Source organism: Hippocampus guttulatus, chromosome 6 (genome assembly GCF_054856545.1).
Source record: "Hippocampus guttulatus isolate MCC_2025c chromosome 6, RoL_Hgut_1.0, whole genome shotgun sequence".
In the NCBI taxonomy this organism is placed as follows: Eukaryota; Metazoa; Chordata; class Actinopteri; order Syngnathiformes; family Syngnathidae; genus Hippocampus; species Hippocampus guttulatus.
The window spans coordinates 12,791,772-12,814,269 of NC_141266.1; the positions used below are offsets into that span (position 1 = coordinate 12,791,772).

At 39.4% G+C, this 22,498-nt stretch overlaps 2 protein-coding genes across 7 annotated transcripts; both read right to left on the minus strand.

Moving 5' to 3' along the window:
- Positions 1-355: 355 nt before the first annotated feature.
- zfat (zinc finger and AT hook domain containing) lies at positions 356-11,656 on the minus strand. 5 transcript variants are annotated; one of them, XM_086114312.1, is made up of 24 exons: positions 11,528-11,656; positions 9,540-9,698; positions 8,744-8,893; positions 8,526-8,657; positions 8,237-8,344; positions 8,013-8,153; positions 7,848-7,921; positions 7,391-7,479; positions 7,181-7,249; positions 6,646-6,794; positions 6,383-6,474; positions 5,374-5,522; positions 4,466-5,300; positions 4,258-4,375; positions 3,439-3,671; positions 3,022-3,103; positions 2,713-2,826; positions 2,272-2,445; positions 1,999-2,087; positions 1,747-1,885; positions 1,393-1,493; positions 1,018-1,105; positions 834-940; positions 356-752 (listed from the first exon to the last, which is right to left on the minus strand). In XM_086114312.1, the coding sequence occupies exons 2-24, from the start codon at positions 9,682-9,684 to the stop codon at positions 564-566; spliced, it is 3,567 nt and encodes a 1,188-aa protein (XP_085970438.1). In that variant the 5' UTR covers positions 9,685-9,698; positions 11,528-11,656; the 3' UTR covers positions 356-563. The 5 variants fall into 5 exon arrangements, with proteins under 5 accessions (XP_085970438.1, XP_085970439.1, XP_085970435.1 ...); XM_086114313.1 differs by lacking the exon at positions 11,528-11,656 and adding an exon at positions 10,974-11,145; XM_086114309.1 differs by lacking the exon at positions 11,528-11,656 and adding an exon at positions 10,974-11,145 and having other exon boundaries at positions 356-940.
- A 642-nt stretch (positions 11,657-12,298) lies between these two features.
- LOC147203557 (protein tyrosine phosphatase type IVA 3-like) lies at positions 12,299-20,724 on the minus strand. 2 transcript variants are annotated; one of them, XM_086113627.1, is made up of 8 exons: positions 20,434-20,724; positions 17,124-17,544; positions 16,825-16,856; positions 16,217-16,362; positions 15,853-15,945; positions 15,468-15,598; positions 15,158-15,232; positions 12,299-14,856 (listed from the first exon to the last, which is right to left on the minus strand). In XM_086113627.1, exons 4-8 carry the CDS (start codon positions 16,310-16,312, stop codon positions 14,736-14,738), a joined length of 516 nt encoding a protein of 171 aa, XP_085969753.1. In that variant the 5' UTR covers positions 16,313-16,362; positions 16,825-16,856; positions 17,124-17,544; positions 20,434-20,724; the 3' UTR covers positions 12,299-14,735. The 2 variants fall into 2 exon arrangements, with proteins under 2 accessions (XP_085969753.1, XP_085969751.1); XM_086113625.1 differs by lacking the exon at positions 16,825-16,856 and having other exon boundaries at positions 20,434-20,723.
- Between the last annotated feature and the right edge of the window lie 1,774 nt (positions 20,725-22,498).

Consider the following 22,498-nt stretch of genomic DNA (forward strand, 5'->3'; position numbering starts at 1 on the left):
AGGGTTCACAAACACGGTGCCCGCAGGTACCAGGTAGCCCCAAGGACCATGAGTATCCTGCGAGCCTGTTCTAAAAATAGCTCACCGGTGAGGGAACATTGTGATTTTCTGGGAATGTTGACACTGGCTTAGATTTCTAGTATATTGATATTTATCTGTTCACTAATTCTTGAGATTATGATCAGTGTCTGCCCATGAAAGAAATCCATTAATTATCAAGAATAACATTACAAGGGACAGTTTGTAAAGTAGCACATAAACTACTGGCTTTTTGTCTTTGCTAAATACTCCATTTATTCACTGAATAGAAATTCTGTTTCACTTGGTAAATAAAACCACTTAACACGCCAACAAGTACAAACCAGGTTTTTTTTTTAATGCGCTGTGTAAGTAAAAAATGACATATTAAGGTTTTGCACATGTAATGATAACTTATTAACCTGTGGAACAATTCATACTGTACTGCTTATTGGTATTTTGTGTATGTACTGTATAATATCCCAATATGTGTGGTTATGGATAACTCAAAGATATTGACAACCTATTATGAAATATAACCATTATTAGTTGAATTCCACAGTCTGTTCCTCGACATAGACAATAAAGTGGTGAGTGTTGTCATCTTGAGTGAGGACTGTCAGGGCCTCCAGTTCATGTCCCTCCTCCACCACCATCACCTGCTCGCCAGAAAGATCCCCATCTGCGTTCACAACCATCAGCTGGTGGTTGCCGGCCTCCTCCTCATCCGCCACCTGCAAATGCCACCATGACTCTAAATCAGCATCAATTTTTTCAAAGCTGCGACGCCCTGAGTCACACAGAATGGTGTTTACCTGTTCAACCACAGCAACAGTGCCGGGAGCCATGGCGACCATAGATGTGATGGCGTCGTGGGTTTCTGAGCTTAACTCAACAATTTGCTGGAGAATACGATCAGTCCCTGTACACACGTAATCATAAACAACAACTGTTATATGCCACTGATTTGTTATTTTGCTTGCAGAGTACTTTCATCACCGTTGTCTTGTAGTGCAGCTACATGTTCTTCTGTCAACGCTTCTTCTTGCACCAAAGGGACATATTGGCTCTCTACAGTCTCTTCCACCTGAATATGGATTCACACAGAGAACATATATAGCACCAACTGAATAAATAAACCCTGAGATGTATTCAAATAATGTGGTTATGATTGTGATTGACGTTGTTGAAAGTTGTTTAAAATATGTTGGTTACTATTTTCGTTATACGACAGGGTTTAACCAGTTTAAAGAGTTCTCAGTATGGTTATGTGCAGTACTCCGCTTTATGACACAACCTCAATAATAAACATAGGGTTAAATTTTTACCTCTCGTGCTTTAACAATATGAGCATTATCATGTCTGAGTGTGTACCTCCCAGGTGCATTCCACCTCTTTTGAAGCATGCTTCTTCATGTGTCGATTCAGCTCCCATTTGGTGCCATAAACAAAATTACATTCAGGGCATTTGAGGGCTGAACATGGACAGAGACAAAATCCATACATTAATTCTCAGAACACTTTTTGTGTTGTGTGAAAAAAAATGACGGAAAAGCATGGTCACAATTTGAGAATTATAGGAGTCATCATATTTTACGCATGTATGCTTCAAAAGAGCAATCGGCCACTTAGAGAATGTCAGGTCATCACAAGGTATATTTTTGCTGAGAGTCCATGAATAAAAAAATGCCTGTCACTGAACGGAAAGCCAGAAACTTAAGTTCAAACCTTGCTCTGTAGAATACTCTGCCTCTGAGAGACCTTCTCTGACATTTTGATATTCCTGGTCTGGGTGTTTGGTCTTGTAGTGTCGTTTCAGGGGACCGGTTGTGTTGCAGGAGTAGAGGCAGTGAGCACATTGAAATGGCTACACACAAGTAAAGGAAGTTAGGCAGACAAGACTGTACATGAAATGTGTGTCAGGCAAGAATTGACAAGCCACGGTAGTCTTTTGCAAAGGGGACCACAAACAATTCTGACCTTAAATTTGGCATGCTGCTCCATGTGTCTGACCAAAGGAGCCTTGAAAACTGAACTGAAGTCGCACTCTGAGCACTTGAACTGCTTTCCTTGAGTTAAATAAAAAGGAAGAAAAAAAAGAGGAGGGGGTCAATATGCGAGGGCCTTATTCATCAAAAAGTCTTGAGAAAACATATTGACCAATGCCAAAAATAGAAATAATATAAAGTATAAGCAAATAAAGAAAACAATGCTAAGTCAAGCCAAGGATCCGCACCGCTAAAGAGGACATACCTTGGTCAGTGTGGCTCAGTCTGTGGTTCTTCAACGACACTTTAGATTTAAATGTTTTACCGCACAGGTCACAGATATGACATCTTTCCTTGTTATGTCGGTTCATGTGATTTTTCAAGTTATTCTTGCTGCGGCTCGCGTAGTCACAAATATTGCAGACAAATGGTTTCACACCTGCAAATGAAAAGAAATGAAATTTACAACTGTGTGAAAACAAACTCAAACAAAGCAAGTCGGTACGCAAGGATTGTTCTATGCCGCTCCAAATTACAACCACAATAAAATGTACACAAAGGCAGAATTCTTGTATTTGACCACAGAAAAGTGTATTTTGAGGAGAATAAGGTGATATTTTGTCTGTTTCATCGATATGAGTTTCCCCTTAACTTGTAATTTCATGAGTCAATCAGTACAATTGTCAATGGTAGGGAGACATCTTACCTTGGTGGGCCCAGATGTGCTGCTGAAATTCACTGCTGTTCTTGAGATAGTAAGAGTCGCAATATGGGCACTTCTCTGCTCGCTTCACCATCTGCCCTTTAACTGGCAATGTATCTGTTCAACACACAATTAAGCACGCGTCAAGTCCCGTATTTAGGATACAGCTTTGGTAAGTCGACAGATGTTACAGCATAGTACCAAAGTCACAGCCTAAATGAATTCTAATGACATTTTACTACTATCCTTATTTCTTTTAACTTGAATCCGTATATCGGCCTCAGTATGTTGCTATATTTATGTGTCTTTTACCAGGGTGGGATATTCGGATGTGTCGTTGAATTCTGTGCTCTGGAAAGCTTTGATGGCAGATGGGACAGGGTGCACTCTTCCTCTGCAATCAACGCAATAACAGTGACATTTAATTAAAAAAATAAAATCAAAAGACACCGTGAAATTCAATATTAAACATTTTAAATGACAAACAAGGCTTTATTTGGGTTTCAATAGCTCAATGAAAGTTACGTTCTATTCAGTTGTCCGCTTATTTAAACACACCCTAAATATCCCAAATTTGCAGAATCCACTACACAAAAACAAACAAAAAAATAATTTAAGACATTTCATCAAAGCCGTACGTGTAAATGCGTCCACCAATATCAGGCAGTCTTGGGATCTGGGATCTATAGGCAAGATTTAAGTAGATCTAGATTGTTATAGATTTGTTACCTCTTGTTGATGACTCCTCTGATGGGCTTGTAGTTTGTATTTGTCAGGTGTGGTGTATTTGCATCCCGGACTCGAACATGAAAGCAGCAAGCCGCTGTGCTTCTGAATCAGGTGCCTCTTCAAAGAGTTTTTGGTGATGGATGAGTAGTTACACTTTGAGCAGTAGTGCAGGTGCTCCTTGGTGTGTGTGCGTACATGGGCGTTATAGTGGACTTTGTACCAGAACAGTTTTCCTATGGGGAACACAAAAGCAATTTTGAGCATTAGAACAATGCACTTAGATAACAATGCAATTGCTATAACAATAAGCAAGCTAAATTGGCTAGCACGCTCACGAAGCAATAAAATACTGCATTGCTTTCTTGTCGCACTCTGTGCTTCTTTTTCGCACTTTGTGGCACACTGTTGTTGTGAAACACAATCAGAAGCATTTAAATTTAACAATGGACTGGGAACTGACAATTATTTTAATAACACTGGTTAACAGAGTTTTGCAATTTTTTTTAAATCAGAGGTGCAAGTAAAAAGTAAACTTTTCAAGATGACTTCTTTTTTGGCGCCGATTCCAAATCTGCCCTTATTTTTTTTCTCTCTCGCACATTTACAATAATAATAATGCTAATATACTACTAATACTAATCGTCGTCATCATCATAATATGTAAGACAATAATATATATGGTAATATTTATAAATTCGTGTTTAGTTCGGCAATAGGTGCAATTTTCTCAAACGTCATAGCTATGAATTACAATGCATGGTAAAATGCGCAAGCTTTTACTGGTCAAAGTTTAAAAAAAAAATCTCTGCCTCATCTCACCGCAGTATTCACACTCCAGGTCTCCATACATTTTCCTGAGCCGCTGGAAAGTCTCCATATCAAGAAGAGTCTTCGGAAGTGATGACAACACCTGCTCGAATGCACTTAATTGGAAGTCCTGGTAAGATATAAGCAATGTGGACAAATGTTATTCGATGAAATTTAAGTAATGTAGAAAATAGTGTCTTCACAAGTAATAGAAATGTACCCTCTCTGATTGTGTTGTTTGGATGTTTTCCTCTGATGGTGCTGAAGGCAAATGAGTGTATGGGCTGAGATTGGTCACTTGAGTGTTAATGGCGCATGCGTTATCATCAGCCGACTGAACGTCTGGATTCATGGCCGCGTCATCCGAGGAAGGCGTGTGTCCTTGCTTATTGGTATCGACAGAGTTGCGTGTTGTCGAGGACTCAACACACACGTCCTTCTGTGTCTCAGGAATGGTTTTGCTTTCCAGACTTTGAGTACATATTTCACTTGTCCACCCCGCTTCCACATTTTCATCCTGAGATTTGGTGTCCTCCTTTTCTGGCTCTGCATCTTCCAGTGCTGCCGCTTTCTGCGACTCACCTTCGCCATCCCGCCACTCAACATTTTCGCCAACTCTGATCACCTCTTCACTGCGCTCATCTCCTGCCTCTGTGCTTCCCTCTATGTTTAAATTTCCCTCTTTGCCCTCTCTTTCTTCATTGACCGACAACACTTCCCCTGCATTCATCAGGCAGAAGCTGTTTTTAATACACTCCGCGAATGCCTGCTCTTGCTCCAGCTCAGGGTGATCCTCTGTGAGGTGATTCTTGAGTCTCTGACTGCTGACAAACTTCTTCTCACACACGCAGCACACGTACAAAAAGGGATGCTTCTTGACATGAGCGGCGAGGGTGGCAAGGCTGGTTCTGGCGTGGTCACAGAGCAAGCAGGCGAAGGGACGCTGAGGCCCGTGGACCAGTAAGTGGCGCTCGCGCTCCGTCTGGTTCTTAAAGCAGCGGCTGCAGGTGGGACAGTGGTAGAGGAGTTGTCTGAGACCCTGACGAGTCTTCAGCCTGGACAAAACCATTAAACAGGTTAGCTGTGGATATAATGAGTGTCAAATATTAACATGGAGTATGTAAAAACCTCAGTTGTTGGTAACTCTTGTAGATGAGCGGGTCGCTCAGATTATGACTCTTTTCTATATGTTTGATCAAGTTCTTCACATCAGAGTACTTCTTTTGACAGAAGCTGCAATGCTGCTTCACCTTCAAATGAACTCGTTCAATGTGGACCTAAAGGACATACAAACAAAAGAGGCACACTTGTACGCGCATATATCGCGATGTGGTGCTTAGAAAAACATCGGAAACAAAATTTCCAAATCTGCTGCCACTGATGCACAACAGAATAGTGCTTTATGGGGACTAAATCTATACAGTATATGAATCCATGTTGTACGACAGTGGTCCCCAATCACTGGGCTGCGGGCCAAGAGTTCCGCACAGATAAAAGAAAGAAAAAAAATTACAATCCTTCAGTTTATTTATTATCCAAAGCTGAAAAATATTCTATTTTGAAAAATCACAGGATGCTCTCCATTACGTACCGTCTTTGACTGACTGTTGAAGCAGGTGAACATGCTAATTGTCTCGGTCGCACCGCGCTAATATTAAACCCAAAAGTTATCCAAGTGAGTTACGAAAAAAAAAAAAAAGACATTTATAAAATTTCTTTGCAATGGGGAAAAGAGCCAGAGAGGATTGATTCGACACAAGAGACTATGCCCAAGAAGAACGAGAAAGGTGAATTCACAGAGAATACCAGGAGAAATACTTGAGATCTGATTTATGGATTTATCGCAACAAGTTATTCCCACGCACCAAACCTGCTCTGTACAATATGTAAGTGCCTTGAGAGCAACATACTTGGGGGCTAACCACATTGCTAAAGGTAAAATGTCATTCAACAATGTTGAGGAGAAAAAAAAATATCAAGTGCATTTGCATTTAATGTCATGGGCATTGCATTCAACACAAGAGGTTCTGGGCTGCGATTTTTAATCCGCGGACTCTCAACTGTGAGGCTAATATGCTAAACACTATTGCTTGTGAAAAATGACCTGAGTCAAACGAACACAAATATTAAATCAGACCTTGAGGTGTCCTGGGTTGAGGCATTTGAAGGAACACTGTTGGCAACTGAATTTCTCTCCTGTGTGCTTCCTCAGGTGAACATTCAGGTTGGCTTCAGACAAAAATAAAACAAAACAAAGAATAGGAATTGATTAGTTGAATGTTTTTTCGAATTGAAATTGGGAGTTCAAGACATCAATTGCATTTTCTGCATGGAACCTATGTAACAAGGTTGGGAGTAGGAGAAACCAATTCTCTTTTGTAAAAAGAAAGGTTGGTTTACCCTTGATGGCAGATGCATAGTCACAGTGTGGACACTTGAACGGTTTCTCTTGGGTGTGTGTCCTGAGGTGGGACATCAGCGAGTGTCGAAACTTAAAGATTTTATTACAGATCTCGCAGCCAAAGACCTTCAGTTGGCTTGGAAGTAAACTGATGACAGAGAAACATATCATGTTTATCAACTATATCATCACTGAAATTGATTTCTGTACTACCATGCCTCTGTTTTAATCAATTTTATGATTAGCACTGTAAACCTATGTATAATAACAGAGACTGAGATGTACATGGACAAAAGTATTGGGACACCCACACACCAATCCTGAGTTGAGCTCAGTCAATGACCAAACCCATATTCATGTGAAATTAAATCCCACCCCATGATTGATACATTAAGTCATTAATTTAAGAGTTATTAAACATCATGTCTCGAAACATTTCCATGAATCGTAGGAGCACTCAGGTACATCTCCAAATTAAGTAATGGATGTTGAAGTATAATAACACATGCAAATAAATAGACATGTCCACAGTACTTGGGAAGATCTTGCTTGATGGAATATTCCTGGAAGCCTTTTCCAGGTGTCGGTTCTATATTGTCAGAACTGCAGTTAGAATAGATGAGAAAATGTCAAATGTGGCATGTTACAGTTTCATGCGTAGAATAAAAAGAAACACCACCTGACTGTGTATCCTATTTAAAGACATTTCTCGTATGCTGGCAGATGTAGTGTGTGATTCAGTACCTTGGGTCCTGTTCTCCTTTGGGGTCTTCAACATTGGCTGCAGACGGACTTGCAATGTCTGCTGGCTCATCCTGAGAGACTGCCGTGACCTGGATATTCACAAAATAATGAATGCGCATATTTAGATGAGGTGTAACCATAAAATTAAATATGCTACTATATATTATTTTTCTTGTAGTCGGAGTAGGAGTAGTTGTTGTTATTTAAGATTTATTAATACAAGTATATTTCCATTATGACACACTGCAGGTTTAGGTTTTTCTCATTTGGGATTTGAATCACTAAATAGGTCAGGTTAGGTAAGGTTAGGTTATTTGAATGATGGAATAAAAGCTGGAAAAAAAAATACAGCTTCACTTGTCAGGAGTTATACAGCCGTATGGCTTGGGGCAGGACACATTTCCACATGTAGTGGTGGGAGGTCAGTAACTTACGTTCAGTACACAAACAGACTCACCTGAGACTCACCCTGAATGTTGACACGCTCTGAACCTGAAAAGATGTTCTCTACTGGAATCATTTTAATAATACCTATATAAAGTATAAAGAGTTTAGAAAATTAAAAGTGTACTCTCACCCATCTTGCTAGAAATAAAAGACAATTTGACAACACATAACGGACCTGGGAGTGACTTGTCTTCAGTGAGAAGAACATCAATGACACTTTTTTTGGTTGCAGATGCAAGTCCATCTTCTTTGGAGTTTAGACTTTCCCCATCAGAAAGCATTTGATTTTTCTTGTTTCGTTGAAAATTCGTCATTCCTACATGCAGAAAACAAGACTAGGCCATGAATTACACGACTACAGTATAATCTGGAAAATACTATTCATGAAAGAGTGTTTACCTTTTCTTTTCTTCATCCATAATCTTTTAGGGGTTTGTTGTTTTTGTTTTTTATCTGGTCCAAGAGGGTCCAAATTTTCAGAATCCTCAGGACCTCTGCAAACGCTGTCTGAAAGGCATGCAAATTATGTGTGCCTTGAGTAATCAAGCACATTTTATTTTTTACGTTAGTTATGAATTAGCTCTCAATATGAGTGCCTTGGCCACCCATTATTGAATGCCGCTCGGACATGTGACATTTTAGGTTTTTACGTTACGCTGTTGTATGGTTCCCCCCCGCCCCCCATTACCTGTGTCATCGTCCTCATATTCCTCTTCCTCACACTGTGCTTTCAGGCAGATATGTTTGACGATCTGCCGTCTGTTGCTGAACAAACGATGGCAGTCCTTGCATTTCAGCCCCGATACCCTGCTGTCATCACCTGGTAGAGAGATGAAAACACTGGCAAGTGGCATACATATTGAAGAGCAGATTACTTTCTATGCTATCTATCATTTAGTGCTTTACCTTTTTTGTCTACTTCCTCTTTCTGCCCTTCTTGTCTTTGGACTTTGTCTTCTGGAGACTGCGTGGAGTCTTCTCCGTCATCCCTCCGACCTGTGAGTGCTTTGTTTGTGGAGCCTTTCGGTCGTCCTCGTTTTCGCTTTACTGAGCCCTCTGTGCGGAACACACAAAATTATGGGGGTTTTTTTGGTCAATAAGTATCTTAGCTCGAAATCACACAAAGAAGTTGCAAAAGACTGTTGGGTAGAAGTAAAAAGCTTTTATTCTTCTTCTTCTTATTATTATTATTATTCATCAATGGTCGTCATCGTTGTAGTAGTAGTAGTATTTTGTTCCTGTTTCCATAGTTTGTAATACAGGGCAGGCATACGGTATCTAATGTTCTAAATTATGGATTTGAGTGTTCTAGATTTTGCTAGAATTTATCATGATCACTTTAAGCGGTACAAACAATGCATTTTCTCAATATTGATCTTGCATTTTTGAAAAGTAAAAAAAAAGAAAGAAAAGAAAAAAAATGTGAAGACTTTTCATGAAAATCCCCAACACAACCTCTTAAAGTCATTTACGCTGTTCTTTTAGCTCTAGCCATAATTGAAATCTGAATTGCATTTATGCCCAAGAACGTATAACATATAAATATTTTGTCATACATTTCATTTGCTCTTTTCATCATTGTTTTCAGAGTCAAATTAAAAGGGAATTTAGCTAGAATAATGTTTGTTTAGTATTTGTTATTCCAGAAAATGTCAATGCTTAATGATTGTGAATGAGGAAGTCCAGATAATCTTGATCTGACCTGCGAAGGTCTCCAAGGGCACTCCTGCAAGAGGCTTTAGTGCAACAATGATGTCTTCATAAGGTTCCTGAAGCGGGTGCAGTTGGGTGCAATGGTCCAGTAGCAGTGAGTGATTGGGAGAGAACTGGTTGCAGAGCCGACACATGAACACAGAACCAGCTGGGGAGACAAAAAGAACGGGATTATGAGACAGATACATTGTGGATTGACTTTCCATCCATTCATTATCTAAACCACTGGTCCTTATTTGGGTTGCCTGTAGTGTTGTAACCTGTCCCGGCTGACATTGGGAAAGAGGAGGAAGAGTAGGAGACTTCAATTAACCTAACATGCATGGGCTTGTAATGTGGGAGAAAATCCAGAGGGCATGGGGAAAAACACCCCACAAACACAGGGAAAATGTGCAAGCTCCACACGAAAGCCAGAGTCGATATTTGAACCCCAAACTGCGTAAATTACTCATTTTGAATTGTGACTGTTATTTGGTGGAAGTTCCAGACCACACAACTCATGACACTCTAGCAATCTCATGGAAATTGTTTTATTGGTATAAAAAAATGAATCCATGGACCAACCAACCAATCAACAAATAATGCATGGGCAGGATATTAAATAGAGTAACCACAATTTCATTTTACATTTGGATTATTGAACCTTCATTAAGCCTAAATGAAGAAATGTGTTTCACGTGAATTTGTGTCTCATTCTTCCTGCAAATTGGTAAAACATAACAGTGGGAGTTGTTTCATGTGTTTTTTGTTTGTTGATCCTCATGTTTCATTTTGTTAAGACTTTCAGTTCAGCAGCTATCACCACTCTAGCCATGCCTTTAAATTACATTCAGTGTTTGTGTTTATATAGCCTGATTTCCATCTTTTATCCAAAAGGGCATTTTCTCTTTTGCCCAGGACATGTTGCTCCCATTCAAATTTCATGGACATCGTTTAAATGTTTCGGTGACAGTTTTCGTGCTTTTGAAAGCCAAGTGGTGTTCCTCCATTCATTGTGTGGGATAATCATTAGCAGACAGCGTGCACAAATCAGGAGTATCTTCGGGCAATTAACTACTGTCCACCATGAGAATTAATTAGACGTCACTTCGTTCAACTTTCTTGTAATTTTGCAAAACTCAAAAAGATAGGTAGACTCGTGTTAGTACAAGGCGGGCAGTCCTCTGCTATCAAGTAATACTGTAATCAATTATAATGGCTACAACGCATCGCCATACGACGACGGTCACGTTGTCTCAAAACTTGCGAACTGTATGAGCCACTAGCGTATCAAACTTGTATGAGAGGTGGGGGGAATGGGCAAGTCGTCCGAAATATTCTTGTGTACCGAAAAAGCGACTATTGACACAGTTGTTTATGTCGACTCGGCCTAACAGTCAGCACCGACTAACATATTCGACGTAAAGCTAACGTAAAATCATACCTGTTTGTTGCCCGTCCATTTTCTTTCACGTAATCAAAGAAAATATGTAGCAATTTATTAATCAGTATAACTTGGAAACAAAGTGAGTATTATTCCAAATATATAATTTTGGGTCTGATTATTACTTCGAATATAATACATTTCTGACGAATGTGTGAAACATGTCCTCCTATCCAGCGGAAGGGGATTGGGTTTGTGGCTCCTACAACCGATAGCGCCTCCTCTTTAGAGGAGGACGACACTGCAATTTGGGTCAACTGGTTGTTCAACCTGTTTTTTCAGCTTCGCTCACGCTTTCACAAGAAATCGCAACATTCAAAATGTTAAGTGTTGCATATAATAATAAATAATGAGAATGAAAAAAGGTTTCTTCAATGTTTTTTTGTGTCTATTCCACGTCATGAGTGGTAGTGGTAAAGTCTTGAATTACAATATTTTAATACACAGTACTGTAAATCCATCCATCCATTCTGTATCGCGAAACCTCACTCGGGTCGCAGATGAACATAATAAAATCGCAGATCATTGGAAAAAATGAGGGACGGAGGACTTACCTCTGTTTGTGTATTGTGCTCACAGCTGCTGTCTGACAGTTCCGATGCCCTCGATGTGATTTGCTTATTTCAAACGAGTAATCAGTTTAGATAATATTACATAATGGCAGACAATTGTCACTTTAGAACTGAATACAGCTTCAAACTGCTCACTGAAAAATACCAGCTATGACCCGCATTTCGGCCTTTCAGCTATTGTAATAGGCCCGACCTAAAACTTGCTTGATGTTCGCAAGAATACTGTAATCATCCCATGACTCCGCCTATGATAAGCAATAAAACTAGGTCGGTGTGCACAGTTATGACAGTTGTTACACTTTTGCATCTTGTGAAGCTGTTGTAGTTTCAAAGGGGGCCGCTTTGGTAACACTGAAACCATTCAGCATGAAGAGTTTCAGTTCATGCTATACAGTAAATCACCTTCATAAATTTGAAATGAAAAGGCCATCTGTTTTTCTTCGTGGAGGAAGCAAATGTGACCTCTACTGCTGAGATGTACTGTTAACTAAGTTCAAACTGTGAGGCTCAATTTGACTACAGTGTTTTAACAGTTAAAAGAAAACTCAAAAAAAACAAAACTATACAGTGAAAATTTGTCTCAATTGTGCTTGTCATGTGTATTTCTATTACAGAACCTAAATGAAACGATTAGATTGTTCAATCAAACAAATGTTTTGGGCCATGGCAGTTGTTTGTGCACTATTTTCTCCAATATTTAATTCTGGAGCTGTTGCGTCTTAAAGAAGAAAAGAAATGACACAAGACATTGACTCAAGCATATATACTTTTATATTTACATTTAGTCCACACCTTTCAGGCATTTTTTGATCATGTACACACGGGAGCAAAATTGTTAGCACCCATCTGTTAATGAAAGAAACCAACTACTACTAATCATAATAATAATAATAATAATAATAAATACATGAAAAAAACTATGAAAATTAACTAATGAAAATCAGATGTTGTTCAATTTGTAGTTCAATAGAATTACTGTGTTTGAAAAAAACTAATTGACAGGCCTGAAAATAAATGATAAGACCCCTTGAAAAGATTGTAAATAATTTGACAAGAGGGAAATGTTCAACCAATAAGTGTCCACTAATTACCATTTTAGGCTTATATTAAGGGTGACAAGTAGTCCCTGTGCTGTTTGGTGACATGGTGTGTAAACACAATAAACAAGGACCAAATGAAGCAAAGGTAAACGGAAACAAAATTATAGACAAACACATTAATGGTACAAGATCACCCACATGCAGCTTGGTGTTCCTGAAGCTGCACATGTTATTCAGAAATTTAAGGTCCACGGGACTGTAGCCAAACTCCCTGGAACCGGATCCAGAAGAAAAATCAATGAGAATACAAATTGTGAAATAAGAGCCCAGAGCAAACCCCAAAGAAATAACAGGAAAGGTCAACTCTAGCGTCAAGGTAAGTCAGCGTCAGAGTACACCCTCCGTCGTTTCTGAGCCAAAGTGAACTTTGTGGGAGATGACCAAGGAGGAAAAAGCTGTTGAAAATGAATCACCAAAACAACAACAACAACAACAACTGTAGGTTGACAATCCACAAACCTTCTGGGACAATGTCCATTGGACAGATGGTACAAAACTAGAACTTTTTGGCAAGGCACTTCAGCTGTGTGTTCACAGACTCAGAAATGAGACATGCCACGAAAAGAACAGTGTGCCTGTTATGAAACATGCAGAACACTCTGTTCTAGTTCTGGGGCTGATCTGCTACATCTGCGCTGGGTGTCTTGAATCTGTACAGGGTACAATGAAATCTCAAGGTGTCAGAAATCGTAGTCTCCGTCGCAGGTCACAAGTCTTGCAAGAGGACAATGACCCAAAACATAGCTTCAAAAACAATCAAGAGCAAAACATTGGACTATTCTTAATTGGTTTCTATGTGTCTTGATCGAAATTCAATGGACCAGCTGTGACAGGAGCTGAAACATGCCACTGGAGAGAGCACGTTTCAAACCTGGGACAACTGGAGCAGTTTGCTTCTGAAGAGTGGGCCAAAATACCTTGTGAGAGCGGCATACATCTCTTTGAAAGTTAGAAAAATTGTTTGATTGCAGTAACTGCCTCAAATGTTTATGTAATAAAATGAGTTAAAATGTACCATCATTTTTGTCCAGGCCTGGTTCACGGGTTGGTTGTTGTTTTACAATAATTCAGCCGAACCACAAAGGTGGGCGTTTTGTCAGTACTGACGGAATGTCCGTCAGTCCATCAATGACGGATGCCCATTTTGCTGACTGTTGACGAATGAAAGGAACATACAAAAATAAAAATAAAAATGTAATGACAGACTAAGCACTGAAGGAAACCCGGTTAAAATAACATGACGGTCTGGTCGACTGACGATTATAGTTTTGTTCGGCTTGAAAAAATGATAATGACGCAAGACGGACTGGCAAAATTTTGTAAAATGGCCACCTCTGTCAAAAGCTTTGTCTGACTTTCACTGGTTAATTTTCATTTATTATTACTGTTATTATTTTCTCTTTTATTCTAATTTTTCTGTCATTAACACATGTGTACATGTACGGTTATTGTTGACATATTGTTTATTCCAAAACCTTCTCTATAAAAACAATCAGTTGCAGATGGATAAAAAAATGCACACTCTGAAATGTAAACACTCAAACATTGGCTGTGAAAACCAGAGAGAAGGCTTGATGCGTACCAACATGCTTACAGCATTAACATTTTCATGTGAAAAACATCTCGGACAAGATGAGCCCTTCCGGGCTTCCTTTTTTTCTCCGAATTGTTTCAAGTTAGACAACTTTGGGGCATCCAAGAATAAAAAAATTAGATGTCAATAAATTATACGGAATATTTGTACAACAACAACAACAACCTAAATGTCCCAATATATTTGGAATCACAAGCTGCAAGATTAACCCGCCCTTTCCTCAATGAACTGTCTTATCTGTTACCAAGCAACCTCACCAAGCCTCAACAATCAGACTTGCCCACTTTTTCCATTCCCTCATCGCTGGTCGAGCTACTGAAGCAAACATCCAAAATAAAATACTCTTTTTAAAGACCCAATGTTATTGCAAACCGGGAAAACAGTGCATTACAGTGAAAGGGGGTAACAAAAAGCATTACTTCCTAGGCAAGGCCTCTATAGGGTATAGCAATCTTCTTTTGCCCCAAATCGTGACTGACTTTGTGTTTGTGTGTCTTCACATCGTGCAACACTTCTTGTTCTTGTTGGCGTGAGAGTCTTTAAAGCGGAGTCGTTGCTTGGATCGATACTTCTCCAGGTAAGTTAGTTGTTTACTGTTGATGGCTCCACGACGATTTCTTTAACATAGAAAAAGTTGAGATAGGAATTCAGTGATTTCAAATAAATTCTAACTCCAGATGTATACATCCTTTTGAAAGTTTAACATATTTAGTGAGTAAAATAGGGAAGAATACTTGGGTGTTTTGCCAAACAAAAAAGGCTGCTCATTAGTAATTACATCCCCAAAGAGCATGAGGACCAAGTGGCCTCCATATTCTGACTGGAGATTTGAGGTTATAAACAAGTTGCCGTGATCCCTATCACAATTATTTCTTGCAACTATTGAGTTAATTAAAAATAAGGTTGGAATATACTAACTGTCGGATCAGTTGAATAGCATCTTCATACTTCATTCCACTCTCTATCAAAGCCAGTGCAACCAGCACGGGAGCCCTGTGTGGACATATAGGCACAAACACAATTACTGTACGTCTATGATAAATAAGCATTCTTTGTCAATGTCTTAGAACGGTGGCTATTTGTACTCACAGCCCATTCCCACATTTACAGTACCGGTAGTTTAAATAAATCTGTACCAACATCTAGGAATGTCTGGCAATAACGTTGTAATCATGTGTGTGCTTTCTGTACTGTATGAACTCTGAACCTCATTTGAGGTGGAGCTAACCTTCCGAGGCCTGCCACACAGTGAACAGCCACACAGCATCCAGGTTCCTCCTGAAACTTCTTCTTCAGTAAACTCACCCAATCATCAACTAGTGTACTGGGGGGCGGGGCACCATCATCAAATGGCCAGTCCTAAATGAGAAGCAGCGAGAAACCTTCATATACTTGTACCGGTATGTGTGTCCATCCCGACCGACACTTAAATGACTTGTTTTGTTGTGATGACTTGTTTTTGTCTGGACATTTATGGTGGCACAGACTGAGAGAGGGAGCGCTGCCAACAATGTGTGAAAGTGAATCAGTGAGAGACGTACACTACTCAGCAAGCTTGGGAGACGAAATTTTCAGATGAACCTAAAATGTTGTGTACATAGGTGTGTCCTCACCACCACAGTAATGCCTTCTTTCTCCAGTGGCGTTTTATCATATGTGATGTCACAGACTCGAACCACTGTTGTGACTCCGAATCGCTTCAGGTCCTGGAACACAATAGTAGATCCATTTAGTCCTGCAAGTTTACTTCCTCAGTAACATATTAAAAAAAACAACAACAACAACAACAAAAAACCCTTTGAATTTCCTTAATTCATGTACGTTTGTTGTGCACGATTATTATGTGTTAAACCAACATATATCGTTTGATTGTTTTTGGGGAAAATTCTGCCACTTTACCACATTTGAACCATGTGCAACTGAAATTTTCTTGCGGTTTTTGTTCTGTGTGACATTGTTTGATACAAAGAGTCTTACCTCCGTGAAGGAGCCCAGGGTGCTGTCTGTTGGGTTATGTGTAATAAGAAATCGCATGTGGTTGTGGCACAGTTCCACAGGAGCTGGACGGTTCATGATGACCTGTTTGACTTTTGGCCCACAATTGTCCAGGGAAGAGTTCTAACCTATACATTTTAGAAGGGAGATATCAGAAATTGAAGTCTTTCAGTGTCAGAAAGATTCCAGGACTGCTGTCACAAAAGATATTTAAAGTCCAAACAACACGCTAATTCTAGCGCAAGAATCGTCCGACCGTGTGTGTGTGTGTGTGTGTGTGTGTGTGTGTGTGTTGAGATTTGGTTTTGCTGGCAAATAATCCCTATTTGAATCCTGTGACAAAGTCCACTATAAAAAATAAATTTAAAAAAAACGTTCACCCAACCTGGAGAAAATTCCACTGTTGAGCCAATAATGTGATGTACTGCAGACGTCAGCTATCATAGAACGCTGTTTGGGGGGGTTACTGATTATTTCCAATAACTTCATTACAGTTATGCCATAAAGCACAATGAAATGTCCACCTGAATTCCAAACATGCATAATGTCTAAGAAAAACGTGACATGTAACAATACCAACTGAGTGTTACCTTGTACGGTGTCATACTGTTTAATCATGTTCCTGTATGCAAATAAGGGACATGAGATAACAGGAACGTGTTAACAGTTTGGAATGCAATTTAAAATGCCGTAATCACGGATGCCTTGCATGCCCAAACGTGTTTGCAGCAACTATTTTTGTTAGAGTGCTGATAAATAGACGGATAACATCAAAAGTTACACTGATCAACAAACAATTCACTTCATTTCCAACTAGTGAAATCAAAAATACAGCACAGTGCATAGTTATGGTTCAAAATGTGGTCACCACATTGATGAAACTTCTTACCTTTATTTCCAGCTGTATAGCTGCTGAGACTTCAATGGATGCCTGAATCGTTGGGTGGATGTAAATGTTGTTTTAAAAAAGATGATTTCAAAATGGAGAAAAATATTTTACCCCATCGGTTTTGCGTAGCCCAGGAGGCAACAATGTGTCAGCTCTGTGTTTTAATATCACAAAACTGATATCAGTTTTTTCCAGTCCTTTATGCTCTGCAAGTGAAGGTCTTCCAGTCCTTCTCCACTTAAATTTGGAGGCCCCACTTGTTACCCCATCAGATGGCTTGTTTGGCCAGGCACAATTTGTTTTGTTTCAGACTTCAGGGTCCCACAACTGCATGGTACAAGTACATCATTGGTTGGGTCTACATGTGTTGGGCGTGGCAGTAGTCACCACTTTGTCGCACAAACGCCATCAACCAGTGCTTCTGTGAAGGCAAAAATAAACAAACCATAACTACAAAATTCCTGCCAATAGCACTCCCACATACAAATCTTTCATCACAAAGACTACAGTTATGGTAGACAAATTAATTTAGTAAGTACACTACATTATTGATAAATGTGTGGCAATGTGATTGAATGTGAATCCCTTCTCTGATTCACGTGTGCAAAGGCTCAACCAAACACCCAGGGAATGTCGAAAGGGTAATCTGAGTAATCTGTGATCACCTTTTCACCTCTGGCAACACACACACACACACACAAGTAGGCACAAGCACTCTGTCACATGGCAAATTACTCACCAATTACTCAAAAGACGACACTGACTGTTCCACAACAGTGTCGTCTATTCTAGGTTGTTGACCATCTATATTTAGTTATTATCCCGTGGTGGGTTGCAGATTATTTCCTATCATAGTAGTTTACACTCACAGGCCATGAGGAACTACTCATGGGAAACACATAATCATTTGTAATAATAACAAGTTAAGATGTGTATCAATAATTCTAACTTTTGATCGCCACTTTCAGAGAGAGATGAATTGAACATGTGAATTTAAAAAAATATACTTCTTATGATCAGTAAACAGTTCTGATAAAGGTTTCTAAAATGACTTTTTAATGTTTTGTTTACTGTTCATAAAAGGGTGAAGCAGCTTTAAATTTGATGCAGTGAAATTACAATAATCAACATGTTATTCAACTCATCCCTGCATCACTTAATGTGTAAAAACGTAAAATTATTATATTTTTAACTGTTTAGCTGAATAAACACACACACACACAACTTAACTTTCTATAGAACTGCACAACTGACTGCAGTGAGTTTACTATGGGTTGAGGGTATAGAACCCAGCGAGGCAGTCTGGCAAAAATGGATCATTCCTGTTACAGTGTTGTACTGCCATAAAAATTACACCCAGTTAACACCTAAAAGGGGCGGAGCATTGCTTACCACCTGTCCTAGGTCACGCTGGGGGGGAACGTGCTAAATACCCGATGAGATTGACACATGTAGTTGTGCATCGTTTGTGTGCACAGGTGGCAAGTAATGGAGTACAAATACTTTGTTACTGTACTTCAGTTGATTTTTCAGGTATCTGTACCCAAGTATTTTTCTGATGATGTTTTCACTGAACTCCCTACATTTTAAAACAGGTTTATGTACTGTACCCGTACTTTCTACTTATTACTTTGTCAAAACCTTTTCAACCTCTGTAAATGACGCACCACAAAAAAGACATAAATGGAGAGAGGTGAAGTCAACCCCCGTTGAGATATTGATTGATTAACTGAGATCTTTGAGACCTTTCAGATGCAACATGAACCAGGGAGCCTGAAAAGCAATGATGTTGTAACAAACTCATAGAAGCAAGACATTCCCCATCCAGGGTGCTATTCAGGGGGGACCTATTTGATGTTGACAGCTAAAATGATTCTTTATCATTACTGTGTCTAATTTAGCAATTTGGTTTACATAGTTAACAAAGCTACAGTATGTTATTTTAAAAACATAAAAGCCTGAGCCAATGCTCAGTACTTTAAAAAAAGAGGGAAAGTATTTTGCGCCCAGGTGTTTCTTGTTTTGTTTTTCCTTGTGACAAACTATCAATTCAGGCACAGTATATGAAATGGAAAAAGTACTTACACTCTATACTTAAGTAAAAGTACAGATATTTGTGTTAAATAAATGAAAAATACTACTAGAATTAAACATACTGATTAAACGTGTGTATTTCTTTAAAGATCATGGATTAAAAAATATACTTAAATAAAAGATTTTAAATGATTTTTTTACTGTCAGTTTTATACAATACCCATTTAAAAAACATTTTTTAAACCAAAAGCTAGCTAGTGCCAGTTTGACTTTTCTGGTAAAATGAAGTGTTTCCATCCAACTTTGCTGTAATTGTCAATTGAGTAAAAAAAAAAGCTAAATTGGCAAGGAAACCTGAAAAAATGCACCCAACTTGTATGTGCCGAAAATATCACAGTTCTCTTAAACAATTCCATGGATTGGTGATATCTTGCTTCTCTCAATCTGATGCAATGTTTTTAATTGTTCTTTGGTTCCGTTCCTCAATGTCGCTCCTGCTTGGGTTTTTTTTGTTTGTTTTGTTTTGTTTTTGTTTTTACACCTTGAAGACTCCAAAATCTCAACCATTATCTTAACTGCAATTCACTTTGTCTTTCTCTATTTACGTCTTTTTCCTGTCATCATCACCACAGGTTGAAAACAGGAACAAGTCTGATGTGGCAAAATAAGGCGTAGAAACTCCAGGTATAGTGTCTAAATGTAGAGAGTAAAAGTAAACGCCGTTATAGAAACAGTCATGTACAGATACAGTACATGTAAAATTTATTTATATTTTGGCTCAAAGTGCTTTACAGGTTCAAATCATTCTCCCAAACAATTGACCTTCCAGGTTAAACACAGTTATTAAGTCCCAGCACTGTACCGATTTGCCAGGAAGATTTTTATTTGTAATCTTCTCTCTTTTGTACTGCAGTCAAGGAGACGAATCGGTAATCTATGTTTACCAAAGTATTTTTGATTTCTGTACTTCTACCAAAGTAGAATGAGAGTACTTTCGCCACCTCTGTATTTATTCTATGAGCCTGCTCAGTACGTCTCTTGCTTGGAAGGTTCAGAGGAATGGGAAGCTCCACAAACTGACGAGCCGCGGTTACGCTACGATATTGCAGAGGCTGCAGCTCGTCTGTTCGTAAACCCCTTTTGACACCGAATACACACGGGAGTACAGTATTTATATCCACATGCACTAGCTTCTAGATGGCAGCAACCTGCAAAGTCAGCGCGCATCTCGGGAGTTCAGCGACAACAAAAACAATCTGGTGAGAATTGCCCTTACCGCTTTAAGTCATCTCTCTCGAGAGACGTAACACGCGTGGTTCTCTCTACGACGCCCAGCAGAAAACTGTAGTCTTGACGCTTTTGTGCAACCACCTGTAGCTCCTTCCTGGATGACGCCGAGCTGCCTCTGCCTCCCCGAGAAAAGAAGCGAAATGCGCCGCACAACTAGAACGTGCTAGCTTGGCAGTATGTAGTATCGTAGACGAGGATATACGGTGAGCCGGTGTAATCAGGCTGAGCAGCCATCTGACCCTGACAGTCCTGTCACCGCCAGAACACTCGACAGTTAATGCTCTTAGAGGAAGAAGAGCCTCACTCCTCCCCCGTCGCCGCCTCCTCTACATCCACCTCACCCCTTTCTTCCCTCCCTTCCCTTTCCTTTCTTTTCCTTTCCGTTTCTTCCCTTCCCCTTCCTTCCCTTCCCCTTCCTTCCCTTCCCTTCTCTTCTCTTCCACCTTGCAGGTATTTGGTTAGCACTTGCATACCTGTCAACTTTTCGGAGCGCCAACCTGTATAAACTACCAAAAAAATCCTTATAAAGAGCAAAAAATCCTTATAACATACCAAAGCATTTTATATGTCAAAATAAAACCCACGAAATTTTCAATTATATTTATTGTAGATCTCCATAATACAATGTCTGGTTAATGTCTAATCATCATTCTACTTAGTGGCATTACTGTGTTCAGAGTTGTATTCCTGCGTTACTTTTTTCACCAACTCCAAATGCTGACCCATCGGCTCGAAGTTACAGCATCCATTCATATTTACTTTGGAAATGAAAGCATTCGAGTAGACTAGCAGCATTATGGGCAAAAGCAAACGGAACTACCTGTTAGGGGAAAAATTAAAATAAAACAAAAGGGAAATTTTCAGAATCCGTATGATTTGTGCGATACGGCCATATGCGTAAGATTCACCACAAAATCCGTATGAACTTGGCTAAACCGTATGAGTTGACAGGTATGCACTTGTGACGATTATAGCGTGGTTCCCTAGTAGGGAATCCCTACTCCAAACAACACTGTTGGTTATAAGGTGCTAACTAATCATTCTTCAGCAGTTGGAAGTCGTCTGCGAAAAAATAAAATAAAAATAAATCTTGGTCTCCAGGGTTGTGCCTTCTCGGGTTTTCTCCTCCTTATTCCTCCTTCTAAAAATAGACAGCCCTTCAAGCTACCAGACAGGTTGGACAAGTCAAACCTTTGAATGCACTCCTTGGCATTAACTATCACCAGAGAAGGGTTGCTTGTTTGTTTTGTTTTTACTGCAACCTCACTATTGTTTGAAGCTGTTTCTCACTGACACAAGGGGCTGAGAACAGCTTCCGTGGATATTTTTATGAAGCTTTCAAAAAGACATCTGTTTTGGGAGGCAGTTTGTCAAGACTGGATGGATTTTGTCACTTTTTCTTCCATGAAATTTGGGTGTATTATAACTAGTGCCAGCCGTGCATTTGGTATTTGGGCCTTCAGTAGGAACTTATCCAACTTAACCACTTCTTCATTCATTCAATGTCAGCCATTTTCAGACCCGCCTTGTGAAAAAAAACAACAATAATATGTACCTGGGAATGAATGTCTGGATTCTTTAAAGACATAACAGTATGTCCCCGGTTTTGATTAGTAACGTCAGTGGTAGTTTTTGGAATGTGCATTGTGCGATATGTAACAGCTGAACATGACACAATAAAGGCTACATGAAATGCATTTCTATTGGCATCATGGCATAAAATCAATGTCATTTGAATGGGAAATTTGTACCTCATTGTCGTGTCCCCCTCTCTAGGAGATGTGACAAGAGATGATTGAGTGGGGGGTGGAAGTTCCAAATCAATATTGATCTAATACCATACGAAAAATATACACCATACTCACTGTAGATGCTGATTAGTGAATAGTTTAATGTGTGAAGATTGCTGCAGATTTGTTTTGCTATAGCATCATCAAGTGCTTGCTTCTAATACTTTAAGTTACATTGACCTGTATTACTGAAAGCAGATTAGACTGACATTACAGCACATATAGGCTGAAATCTGATTGAGAGAAAAACCCAACAGTACC

Excerpts from the sequence above, each read along its gene's own strand:
- zfat (XM_086114309.1), bottom strand. Across the intron at positions 8,894-9,539 it reads GCCCTTGGAGACCTTCGCAG|AGGGCTCAGTAAAGCGAAAA; the intron begins GTCAGATCAAGA and ends TGTTCCGCACAG. Across the intron at positions 3,104-3,438 it reads AGAGGAGTCATCAACAAGAG|AGGAAGAGTGCACCCTGTCC; the intron begins GTAACAAATCTA and ends CGTTGATTGCAG.
- LOC147203557 (XM_086113627.1), bottom strand. The coding sequence starts at position 16,312 with ATGAACCGTCCAGCTCCTGTGGAACTGTGCCACAACCACATGCGATTT. Across the intron at positions 15,599-15,852 it reads AAGAAGGCATTACTGTGGTG|GACTGGCCATTTGATGATGG; the intron begins GTGAGGACACAC and ends CTTCTCATTTAG. Across the intron at positions 14,857-15,157 it reads GCTATTCAACTGATCCGACA|AAATCGTCGTGGAGCCATCA; the intron begins GTTAGTATATTC and ends TCTATGTTAAAG.